Source organism: Alosa alosa, chromosome 11, assembly GCF_017589495.1.
Source record: "Alosa alosa isolate M-15738 ecotype Scorff River chromosome 11, AALO_Geno_1.1, whole genome shotgun sequence".
NCBI lineage: Eukaryota > Metazoa > Chordata > Actinopteri > Clupeiformes > Clupeidae > Alosa > Alosa alosa.
The window spans coordinates 10,569,785-10,582,827 of record NC_063199.1 but is presented as its reverse complement, the minus strand read 5'-3'; the positions used below and the strand labels follow the sequence as shown (position 1 = coordinate 10,582,827).

The 13,043-nt window shown below is 42.8% G+C and overlaps 1 protein-coding gene across 4 annotated transcripts; it reads left to right on the top strand.

Annotated features, from left to right (window-relative positions):
* Positions 1-230: 230 nt before the first annotated feature.
* Positions 231-12,447, top strand: hmg20a (high mobility group 20A). 4 transcript variants are annotated; one of them, XM_048257059.1, is made up of 9 exons: positions 231-519; positions 3,515-3,614; positions 4,045-4,254; positions 5,231-5,363; positions 5,884-5,921; positions 6,898-6,973; positions 9,699-9,914; positions 11,052-11,184; positions 11,941-12,447. In XM_048257059.1, exons 2-9 carry the CDS (start codon positions 3,549-3,551, stop codon positions 12,050-12,052), a joined length of 984 nt encoding a protein of 327 aa, XP_048113016.1. In that variant the 5' UTR covers positions 231-519; positions 3,515-3,548; the 3' UTR covers positions 12,053-12,447. The 4 variants fall into 4 exon arrangements, with proteins under 4 accessions (XP_048113016.1, XP_048113017.1, XP_048113018.1 ...); XM_048257060.1 differs by having other exon boundaries at positions 11,916-12,052; XM_048257058.1 differs by having other exon boundaries at positions 237-519; positions 11,938-12,447.
* The last annotated feature ends 596 nt before the right edge of the window (positions 12,448-13,043 follow it).

Here is a 13,043-nt window from a genome sequence, read left to right as displayed (position 1 = left end):
CACAATGTACTATGTGCATTAAAATCACCACACAATATCACTCTCCCCTTTGTATCCTTTCAAATGTCTGCCAATTGGCTTAATTCTGGCAAATACTGATACTGTAGCATTTTTCGCCATATAAGACAATTTCATATTTTGTAGCAAACATTGTCAGGGACCACCTGACAATGTGCTGCAGATCCCTGGGGGTCCCTGGACCCCGCTTTGAGAACCAAGTTCTAAATAGACGAATACAGCGTGTCATCTGGAACCAAATAGAACGTTCAAGCATTGTTTTTGTTTTTATTGTTGAAAGGGTCTATACAATCTCTCATATACGGTAATAATACAGTTTTGAAGAGACGCTCTATGTAGAACTGCGCAGCATAGTCTATTGTAATATTGGATTTTTTTTAACATCCCCTCGGTTTGTGCTGGCAGCTGCGACTTCAATGCGCGTCTTCTTGTATTGTTTTGATTTCTGAAGTTCCTTGACTGATATTTTACCTGCCCTAGCCCTAAACACGACTGAGACAGGTCAGTGTGAAACTCTAACGTTTATTTTATAGAACAATATGACGGTATATTTAACAGGCAATGGAAATGTAGATAAAGGAAATCGACCATCATCATTATGCTAGGCTAGTTACCAATAGGAAGATAGGCTATTGCTTGCTAAGGCTACCATTAACGTTAGCTGTAACAGTCATGTAGTTGGATTAATGATGGTACCATCTGATGGGACCACTGATCAGTCAAATACCTTGCTTCATTAGACAAAAGCAACGTCAACGCTTATGGGAACATACTTTGGACCGACTGGGGTTTTATATTCTAACTTTGTGCTAACGTTAGTCCTAGTGCTAGCTAGCTTCTATCCAGATAACGTTAAGTTAGCTGAATTTCTAGCGAACATTAGCTTGCCCTTTATTTGGATCCATAACCATAGCTTGGAAATAATCGTAGACAATTGCACCCGGTTAAACCTTTATCCGTGACTTAGCTACGATACAGATCAAACGGTTTCATAATTTTACCAATAGTGTCGATTATGTCATTGCATTTGGTTGCCGCAGTGTGAACGTACATAGCTGTCGCTAACTAGCGTTAGCTTCAGGCCTTTAACTGTCTAGTTGCTGGCATGTCAATTTCACGATACCATGGGGCCAGTTGATTTCTTAACTGTGTCCAGCATTTGAAAGCGATTGCCCTAAATGGATTCTGTCAAATACTCAATAGGAATATTTGCTACCAGCTGCTGCAATTATATGCCTAAATATATGCCTAGCTAAATTAGTTTGTTAATGTTACTTGTAATTGGGCATTACTGTGTTACAGAAAATTACAGCGTATAGTTTGGCAAACGTCCCAAAAGATGACCCTAGCCTTGATATTTACATATATTCGAAGTTAACATTATTCTGCATGAGAACACTTTAATGACTAGGCTAGTGCAAGATCATGTGTGTTTTGACCCTTTGCTTGTTTTGTTTGAACAAATTCAGTCGAACAGTTTCAGCATATCGATTCCTCATTGTTAATCTTTCTGGTCCTCACCCTACTTTTTAGCATGTCTTTATGTTTAAATGTTAAGATTATCAACAGAAATGCCGAAACGTGCCCCACATTATGGATAATATGTTTGCTTTTTCATTCACAACCACTGATTAGTTGCAATAACAATGTTATGTACACTTAGCACAGTAGAGGGCACTGCTGTACTAGTATTCTTTACTGATATCTGGTTCCTATACGTGCAGGGTTTTAACACGCAGCTGCTGCCTGAGATTCCACAGCTAATCACCCCAAAAGGGAAGTTTTAACTGCAGCAATCAAGTAATTGTTTCATGCTGCTGCCTCCTGCATGTCAAACCACCCTAACTGCTTTTGAGTTGATCATCCAAGCTGTTGCTCCTTATTATCAGCACTTTTGGCAGGATCCAAAATGCCATGGAAATTCCATGGTGGACCAAGTGAACAATTCTGTTGGACATGCATTTCATTTGCAATGCAAAATGAAAATGGAATGCTTTTTGGCATGCGCCTGCTTGCCTGACCTTACTTTTCTCCATCTTCTAGCTTTCGTTTTACTTTTCCCACAGTATTGAATGACTGGATGGAGAGAGCCACAATGTGTCTGCTTGACTCTGAGTGGGGATTTAGGGGTCAGAGGTGAAAAAACATAGTGACAATGGTTGGAGTTGTATTTGCTTGTGGTCTTGGCTGTTTGAGACCTGTAACAAAACCCCTGACCCTGACTAAAGCACAGAATTGTCCCGCAGCCGTTCACACAGGGGTCTGATTTTTCTCATTCAGGGGCCACCATGTTGAATTCAATCAGCGAATCTCGTTCTCGGGTCCGCAGGCTCTGTCGCTGCTTTCCTTTGAAAGCCAACAGTGTAGTGCATTCAGCTTGGTGTCTCTTTCGCTGTGTCTGAACTGTTTTGTAGCCGTGCTACTGGTCTCTGCCGTGTCTCGTGTTCAGGAAATGCACAAAGCCACCCCAGTTCTCGGTTGCAGCCAGGGTACGGTGACCCGAGAGGAAATGTGGCCCCGGCTGCACTCTGAAGGGGGACTGTTTTTTTCCACCAGCACTGAATGTGAAACTTTTTACTGCCGCCACCGCTCCTCTGGACAGCATTTGTGTGTCAGAGGAAAACACTATCTGGCAACGCACAGCAGCAGCGGGGTGGAAAGAAGGGTTTAGTGGTCACACTGTCAGATTAAAAAGGAGAAGACTAAGAGACTTCCAGATGCGTTTAAGAAATAGCCGCAGGTAGCAAAGATGGGCAATTTTCATGTCAAAAGTTTCATGTCAGATGAGAGGATGACATCGAGAGAGAGAGAGCGAGAGAGAGCTGTTAAGCTTAGGTGTTCAAAATGAAAAGTCGTGTCAAAATTTGATGGGCTTCAGTATTCTCATTCAGTATATGACAAAGCAATCTGTCGTGTCTATTTTGGATTCTGATTTTTAAAAAAAAAAAAAAAAAACCTGCCTTGGATGGGTTCCAAGCTACTAGTCATTCTATCAACAAGCCATTAGTCTCCCTTCCCAAACAATAAATGAATCATCATGTTAATTAAAAACAATAGGATGTTTTGGCATGTAGATTATGTCATCCGCTGATTATGTAAAATGATTATTGTGTCGACGTTTCAAATGAGTACACTGTCAGCATGTAGGTGCACAAGTACACACACACACACACACAAACAGTATCTGCAAGCTAGTTTCTCAGTAAATCACTTCTCATTTAATGTGTCTGTACCAAAGATGTGTCTTTCACCTGGCATCCATTTACCAAACCCCCAGACATATATGTTCCTTACAGGTAAAGACCAAGAACAGCTTGTTCATGAATCCTCAACATCTGGGTCTTATCTGAATATAGCCCAGACAGTGTTGGTATAGATTTCTGACATAGTTTCAGTCCGATCCATGCTAGTGGATGTGCCAACACACACCCATCCTCACACACACACACCTACACTCATTCATTTCATACCCTCATCAGCCATTTTTGCCCAGCAGGACTTGTCTGGTCTTGTGGATAGAGGAGAAGGCCATGGAGGAGCAGACTGGCTCGCCTGGTGCCAACACAGATAACAGCAGCCAGAGAAATGGAGAAGAGGTAAGACACTGGACTGTGGCTTTTCACTCAAGGAAAACGGCCTCAGTGTGTACCTGTATAGTTTTGTCTCTATCTATCTATCTATCTATCTATCTATCTATCTGTCTATCTGTCAATCAATCAAGGAGTAGAGCGTTTTCTACTTGGACTGATCAGATGTACTTATAGCCTTTATATCCTGCTGAATATCCAGCCTGAAAAAGTAATTGCACCCATTTGTCTGTGTTGCATGATTGCCTTTTTCCTGTGTTGTTTCACGGCACACTATTTTGGTATTGCTGCTAAGAGGTAGGATTATGATAGTTTTCCAATTGTTGGGTATTATTCTTAACTACATAATGTGATGTTTAACACAGTTGTTGTTTGTAAATGTTAGGAGGTTCTAAGTTTCTTGAGGGCCTATAAGGGTTACTTGTTTGGTTCCACACAGAAGCCCAGACGCACAAGCTGGACCAAAGGACGGAAGCGGAAGAAGCCTGTGAAGGACAGCAATGCGCCCAAGGCCCCGCTGACGGGCTACGTGCGCTTCATGAATGACCGTCGCGAGCAGCTGAGGGCGGAGAGACCCGACGTGCCCTTCCCCGAGATCACCCGCATGCTGGGCAATGAGTGGAGCAAGCTTCCGCCGGACGAGAAGCAAGTAGGGTGGTTAGGAGAGTCGCAAGGCCTCATCTACTCTTACCTTCCCTTAACATTACAGAAAAAAGGCTTATGCATTTCCCACTTCTGTTGTCTCTCTTTGTGTAGGAATGTGCTTGGTAGTGCTCCATAAAATCTCTTTTTTGTGGAAAATATTTGCTTCAGGTCAACATGCCTTGGGTTAGAGAAATTGCTCAAATGTAATCTCTCTGGAAATCACTGTTGCTGTTTTTAGAGCAATGGCCTGGAAGAGCTTTAATGAAATCATTCTCTGAAATTCTCCTCAGCCCTCAGATGAATGAACCGATAAAGAGATGCCATTAGGTGGCCAACTGCCACAAAGGGCAGTTCGAGTTCAATTTCGAGTGATCAATGAACAGCAAGATTTATTTTTTTGATCTGCTGGCCAAATGCTGACTGCTAAATTGAATTTCCTCATTTTCATGCGAACACTGTGGTCAGATTAGGTAATGGAAAAAAAAAAGTTTCATGTTCATTACTTAACCAAAGACTTCAGTTAGATCTCAGGTATATATCAGATTCAGTAGGCTCTGGGAAAGCCAAGAATAGTGCAAGCCCGGACAAGCATAAATTACTCTGGTGTGCTCCTGGTTTGAAAAGGTTTGCTAATGAATTAAATAAATTGCTTAAGAGTAGGCTCTCCTTATCCCTCAATGGTATTAAGTTGTATTTAGTTGATAAGATCATTAGACCTGTGTAAACCAAGCAGGCTCAAATAACTGTGTCATGTTGTATACAACTTTACCTCACGCCACTCTTTCGTTTACTGTTGAGAAATCAGATATGAAAGTCTAGGTGAGGGCTGTCTCTGCGAGTGTTTTTTTTTGGGTGGGGTGTCTGGTGGGGTGTCTTTATGTTGGCTCTCCAATCAAACCCTGTATTTCTATCTCATGCACACAAACACTTACATTCAGAAACCCAACACAAACACTCTCACTCTTTCTTTGTGTCGGCAGCGTTATCTTGACGAAGCGGAGAAGGATAAGGAGCGTTACATGCAAGAGCTGGAAAAGTACCAGAAGACGGAGGCCTACAAGCACTACACCCGGAAGGTGCAGGAGAAACAGAAGGGCAAGAGGCACAGGGGAGGTACGGTGGCCCAAAAGTCAAATTCTCTCACACTCCTCCCACTACTCGCTCACCATGGCATCTCAGCACAGCCAGCTGCTTCCCCCGAAGCCACTCAGTCACTTATCTGATTGTAAGACTGCTCAGTCTGAGGCCCCATGCACTCACAAATGCAAAAGATCTGCATAATCAAGGGGTTTATTTCTCAAAGTTCACATATCAGACCCGAAAAAACATTTATGCCAGGGCTTAAAGTGGTGCTGTCTTGCCAGAATGCAATAAAGTTTATAAATTAATAAAGTGAATTGAATTGAATTCATCATGCTGTTATTAGAATGCTGTAGTTTTATTCCTACATCTCCGAAAGGCTTCTGGTCTGCATTTTGGGGCCCCATGGCTGAAATATCCCCTTTGGCTCGCCAGCCAGATAACGTCTACGTGATTCATTCCCAATCACTTCAAGATGTATTGAAAGGACGTGCTTTACAGTAGACATGATGAATCACCCAGAGCCTCTCTGTATGCTTTTCCTGCCTCACAGATGTTGGCCGCCAGGTAGCCAGTGAGTCTCTTCACGAGGTAAGGCGTTGTACTTCTCTGCTCTGCCCCCATAAAAAAATGTACTGGGGACTAAAAGTGCCTGAATAAATCCAGTATACGGCTCCGGTTTCTCCCCTCCTTGCTGTGAAATCTTTTCGAGCCTGGCCAGAGTGTTTGCTACAAATTAAGTTTCTAATTGCAGCGGCCCTAAAAGCTGGATTAAGGAGCCTTGGCACAGTGTCTCTGAGTCTTCAGCTGTTAAAATGCTGTTTGGAGCATAAGTCAATTTTATGGAGTTAAGCAATGTGATTAAGGATCCTCGGCTTCAGTCTGTCAGCAGTTTATGTAACGCAGGCCAGGGTGGTTCCATAGAAGTGTCTGTTGACATACAGCTATAATATGCACTGATGTCCCAAAATGTTTTTGCAGGACCAAAGGGCCTGTCATGCAAGTAATTTGTTAGGTTTGTGAGGAATCTCTCTCTCTCATTCACTCACTCACACACACACACACTCTCACTCTCTCTCTCTCTCTGTCACTCTCTGTGTCTGAGCAGGTGTCAGCTTCATTCCTGGCCTCTGAAGGAGATTAATTGCCCCAGAGTGATGAAATGACCTTTTTTGCATCATAGCTCGCTATGAGACTGTGGGCCAGGCAGTGTGGCAGTGCTCTGGATTTAACTCAGCAGAGGGCTTTAGTCCATCCGTGAAGACACCAGGGTGAAGTTAGCAGTGATATATGAGCATAGTCAGGCAACGGGGACGGATGGGTGCAATTTTGCTCTGAAGTATGGAACAGGCTCCATCAGCAAGACATAAAAGATTTGGAGTTTTGAAACTTTTTTTTCTCTGTTGCCGATAGCTATCTGTATGTGACACTTGCAGTCTGGCATTGTTCACAGCAATCAGATTTCTCATCATCTTTGGGCTCTCATCCCCTCGATTTTTCTTCATTACTGTCTTTCTACTCCCCAACACCCCCCTCACCCCACCCCCACCTCCGCCTCGCCTGATAGAAAGACGCTGAAGGGAAGGACAGGTCTGTGTTTGATATCCCCATCTTCACAGAGGAGTTTCTCAACCACAGCAAATGTAAGTACCTGAGCACGGACACACATGTGCGCACACACACACACACACACACACACACACACACACACACACACACACACACTAGGAGTACACACCTGCCTACTTTTAAACCACCTTCACACTCATACACACATATCACACACATACACATTTGGTAGTAGCCTAGGTGGAATGTAACGGTACAAATACTTCGTTACTGTACTTAAGTAAATTTTCCACGTGATTTGTACTTTACTTAAGTAAAATTTATAGTGCATACTTTTGTCTTTTACTTTGTTACATTTTACAGCAATTATCTGTACTTTTACTCCGCTACATTTCTACAACACCATCGTTCCTTTTTATGATACATTTTATGATCAGTTTTTTTTTCTCTGACAAACACGCTTGTTTTACGGGGGTTGCTACCAAAGATTCTGGGCCACGTGCATTCTTAGAAACATAAGCTTCTAGTCTAGACCAGGCAAAGCGCGGAGCTTGTAGCCATCTGCATTCGGTAGGCTATATTCACCAGACCCATGGCTACACTGTACATGCAACTGTGTTCTGTGCCTTTCTCTGTCTGTTATCTGCAGCGTTAGGGCCTCCTCTCCGATGAGATTGCTATCCTCCGGATCAGCCGAAGTTACAGGCTATGCCCATGCTTCTGTCACCACGCCTGATCATTTGCGGCACAAATGAATGGTAGACTATTAATGAACCGGTGGCCGGAAAAACGTAACATTTTCCAGATTAGGAAATATTCCTTAATTGTGTGTGATTAAATAAAGATGCATAGCCTTCAATAGGGGGTAGTAACGGAGCCATTCAATGTCTATGCGTCTGCGCCAAGTGAAACTGAACTTAATCATAAAGACACCTTTCTCAGCAACTTTTCTGTTCAATCAGCATAATTGGCATTACGATCCACCCGACGCTTCCTTTGTCTACCCCGTTAAACTTCAGGCTCTCGTGTTTTGCTGAATGAGATTACTCAGCAGATCACCCTAGTAGATAACCAGAATTACAGTCTCTAGAATTGTAGGTCAGAATGTAAACATGCCACAGATGGTAAGCACAATTGCATTAACTTAAAACTATCTAGTCGAGTATAACCTAAAACTAGCTGAATTAAAATGCCACAGCCCATACTGATTTTTCCTTTTAGAATATAGATATTAAGAGAATAAATTATTATGCAAATACTTTTTACTTTTAATACTTAAAAGTACATTTAAAAGCAGGTACTTTTTACTTTTACTTAAGTAGGGTTGTCATTGTGGTACTTTTACTTTTACTAAAGTAAATATTTCTCTGTGTATTTGTACTTTACTTAAGTAAAATTTATAGTGCATACTTTTGTCTTTTACTTTGTTACATTTTACAGCAATTATCTGTACTTTTACTCCGCTACATTTCTACAACACCATCGTTCCTTTTTTATGATACATTTTATGATCAGTTTTTTTTTTTCTCTCTGACAAACCGTTTGTTTTACCGGGGGTTGCTACCAAAGATTCTGGAGCGCTTACGTGCATTCTTAGAAACATAAGCTTCTAGTCTAGACCAGGCAAAGCGTGAGCTTGTAGCCATCTGCATTCGTAGGCTATATTCACCAGACCCATGGCTACACTGTACGTACAACTGTGTTCTGTGCCTTTCTCTGTCTGTTATCTGTAGCGTTAGGGCCTCCTCTCCGATGAGATTGCTATCAGCGGATCAGCGAAGTTACAGGCTATGCCCATGCTTCTGTCACCGTCGTCTGATCATTTTTGCGGCACAAATGAATGGTAGACTATTAATGAACCGGTGGCGGAAAAACGTAACATTTTCCAGATTAGGAAATATTCCTTAATTGTGTGTGATTAAATAAAGATGCATAGCCTTCAATGGGGGGTAGTAACGTGAGCTCATTCAATGTCTATCGTCTGCGCCAAGTGAAACTGAACTTAATCATAAAGACACCTTTCTCAGCAACTTTTCTGTTCAATCAGCATAATTGGCATTACGATCCACCCACGTTTCCCTTGTCTACCCGTTAAACTTCAGGCTCTCGTGTTTTGCTGAATGAGATTACTCAGCAGATCACCCTAGTAGATAACCAGAATTACAGTCTCTAGAATTGTAGGTCAGAATGTAAACTGCGCCACAGATGGTAAGCACAATTGCATTAACTTAAAACTATCTAGTCGAGTATAACCTAAAACTAGCTGAATTAAAATGCCACAGCCCATACTGATTTTTCCTTTTAGAATATAGATATTAAGAGAATAAATTATTATGCAAATACTTTTACTTTTAATACTTAAAGTACATTTAAAAGCAGGTACTTTTTACTTTTACTTAAGTAGGGTTGTCATTGTGGTACTTTTACTTTTACTAAAGTAAATATTTCTCTGTGTATTTGTACTTTTACTTAAGTACTGAGGTTCAGTACTTCCTCCACCACTGGTAGTAGCACACACCTGCCTACTTTGAACCACCTTCACACATGCACGTACACACAACACACATCACATGCATGTACACTAGGTAGTAGCACACACCCATCTACTTTGAATCCCCTACATCAAGTCACCTCAAATGGTAAAAAGGACTAACATCTCCACACCGAATACAGTTCTCTTTGGTGCAGAGTTCCTGTGAAAGCTCCTTTGAGCTCTTTTGAGATTCTCTGACTTGTTCCTCTGTGGCCCTCCGGTCCTCTTCCCTCACCACTCCCCCCTCCACCCCCCAATCCCCTCAGCGCGCGAGGCGGAGATGCGGCAGCTGCGTAAGACCAACATGGAGTACGAGGAGCGCAACGCGGCGCTGCAGAAGCACGTGGAGAGCATGCGCAGCGCCGTGGAGCGCCTGGAGGGCGACCTGATGCAAGAGCGTGGACGCAACGGCATGCTGCAGCAGCACCTGGAGACGCTGAGGCAGGCGCTCACTGGCAGCTTCTCCCAGTACCCTCTGCCAGGTACACACACGCACACACACACACACTCACACATATACACACAGTGCATACACACACACACACGTGAATGCACATGCACACATGGTATTTCACATACAGACACATACAGATGCACAGTGTATCAATAGCTTTACATAACTTACATGTATACAGAATTATCATGACTATCAATAGCTTAACATTCAAGCTTTCACTTGCACAATTGTCACAGAGAATTCCATCTGGCTTTATGTGTACACATAAACACACATACACACGCAAGCACAAGTGCTGCACTTCTCTTTGTTTTGCTTGTAAGCACTCTCTGATTTATCACGTGGATTATGACCACGTGTACCATGTGTGTGTGCGTGCGTGTGTGTGTGTGTGCGCGCGCACTGTACTGTAGCTGGACAGGTTTTGTTGGCACCAGGCCTGCCCTGCTGTCCGGTACAGATGTGCGGTCTGTGCTCAAGGCTCCTCAGCGTGGCTTGCACATCTGCTGCACCGGGGCAGAGCTTGAGGGGGATAAGGAAGGTCTGCCAGGAGGACATCTTTTATTCATGATAACCCACTGCAGTCATTACTGCCAGCTTCACTGGCAGAGGTAGTTCAAATGTTAATGCTAGTGTTAGGGAATTGGTTATAGGATGAATTAATAATTAACCCTGGAATTCTGTGTTTTCTGCGTTGTCTGACTTTGAAAGTGTGCAGCTGAAGGACATTGCTGCATCTCAGGGGGCTTGTAATGTTAATGCGTCATGAACAATTTGGCTTTTGCACTTGAGGTCTCCTTTCTTTGAGGATTGGAGATGCCAATGGCCTGCCTGGCCTGCCTTCAGCTCCCCCAAAGGGGCTTTTTCTTTCTTTCTTTCTTTCTTTCTTTCTTTCTTTCTTTTTACTCTCTCTCTTTCTGTGAACTGCAGCCTAGATTTGAATCCTTCTGCTCACCATGAGTTGTATGTCAGTGAAGGTGGCCTGTAGGCACTTAATGCTTAATCAACGCCTAGGTGAGGTTAGCAATAAAGATGAAATTCAATCATACTGCATCGTCTCAGGCACTTGGCTTAGGCAGCTTTAATAATCCACCACATTATTCACAAACCGCTTCTTATCGCTTGGCCCCTGCGTCACCCTGACTGTTCTCTGGATCTGTAGGCAGTGGAGAGATGCCCACAGTGGACTCCATCGACACCTACATGAAAAAGCTGCACAGCCTCATTCTGACCAACCCCCAGGAGCACGAGAGCCTGATCAACACCGTCAGAGAGGTGGTGAACCGCCTGGAGAGGTAAGTCTAGCTCCATGGTGCAGATAGACGCACGTGTTCCTGTTACTCTCCGATGCAGACAGAAACAGATGCTTTGAGAAAACAAAACATTCTCCTAGGCTCCCCCATATTATGAGTGATTAGATTTACAGCACAGTCTGTCAGCTGATTTAACCTGTGAGAAAACACGCAAGCAGAGAGACTGTCCATGACTGCCAATAATTTTGTGCTTTCACTGCTCACTGAAAGGTAAGGTTGGGTTCGTATAGTGGCTTCATCCCTTGGGCACCAGACTGACATGTTTTTTTCACCTCAGGGCGCTCATATTAAATTGTTTCCGTTACAATGCGCCTCGCATTTATGAAAGCGGGGCGCAAGCAGAAAAAAAGCATTAAAATAGTTTTGAGGTTGTGTTTTTTTCAACAATGGGTCGTTCGTTAGCTTGCTTGCCTGCCTTAGCGAAGTCAGGAAGCTAGCGATTTAGCCAAATATAACGTATCATAGCAACAATATGTACACAATCAGTTTCTATCTTGCATGTTTTTAACACTCACTACTTTGAAATACACTCTGGAGGTGAAAAAAGCAGTGTGAGTGCCGCCCTATAAGGCAGTAATAGATCCTAACATTGCCTTTACCCATCTAAAGGCTAGAAACTACATGACTGTTTTTAATGTGGAATCCTGTTAATGATATCGGAGTGATGAAAGCCTCCTACTGATGTTCACATCACTAAACCAAACTGGCCGCAGGTAACTGAAGTTTCCTCATCAGAAGCTGTGGAGAGGTGATCCTCAGGCTGAGCGTCCATGGGTCCTCATCCGACTCATCCGCTCAGACGCCGCCACCACCACCACTACCGCCAAGAGGTCCATTTGTAGTCCTGTGAGGAAGACACTGCCCATTTTCTGTCAATTTTTAAGTATCTCATGCCACATGTGGAACCGTGACTGTACTCCTACAATACTCCTCTTTGCCATGACAAGAGACAGGAAGAATGCCAATGCCCATGTCTACTTTGGTGGGTTTTTGTCAAAGGTACAAATGAGCAGCTGATGGGAGGAGTTTGTTCTCATTTTATCTGTCTAAAACCATGCACACATTGTTGACTAAATGTTTGCTAATACATGGTTTTGACATTTTTAATGTCAAGGTCAGTTAGAAAGAATGTTTTTTTAAATGTGTCACATATTCTGGTTCTGAAATTATTTTGTAGCTTGCCGTCACAGAAAAGCTTAAGTGTGACAAAATGTTTTGTCTAATAAAGTGCATTTACAGAAATGACTGCATTTGTTGTAAAGCTTTCATTCAACAGGAGAATATAGCACATCAGTGTCGCTTGTCCTGGTCATATTGAGGGTGTGTGCAAGAAAATACATTTAAAGGTACACTATGCAGGCAAGTGTTTTGGGAACTGTAAAGCTTCCTCTAGAGTTGCAATATATTTATATCCTCCTCTGCCTTTGTATATAGCAAACTTTTCGTGACTTGTCCCGAAACTCCCATTGTACACAATGAAATGCTCTTGTTGTAGAGGTGAAGGACTAACAACAGGCAAAAACTAACTCCAAAGAGCTATATCTACTGACAAGGTAATGTTTCACGATTTTCGCAAGACTTTGCGGGCCGCCTATCTTTAAAATGTTGTATTGCCGGTTTTCTTTGTAGCGACTCACTATGTCTATGCTGTATCGCTATGCTAGGTGAACAATTCCCCCATTACAAGTTCATTTATCTTCGGAAAGGTTATATTAAGGTGAAAATATTGCATAGTGTACCTTTAATAGGTTGTGATTCTTGTTGAACTGTCAATATTCTATGAGGGGTACAGTATGTATTTTTGTAATACCAAAGCAGGTCATGCAAGATACAAGAGGGGG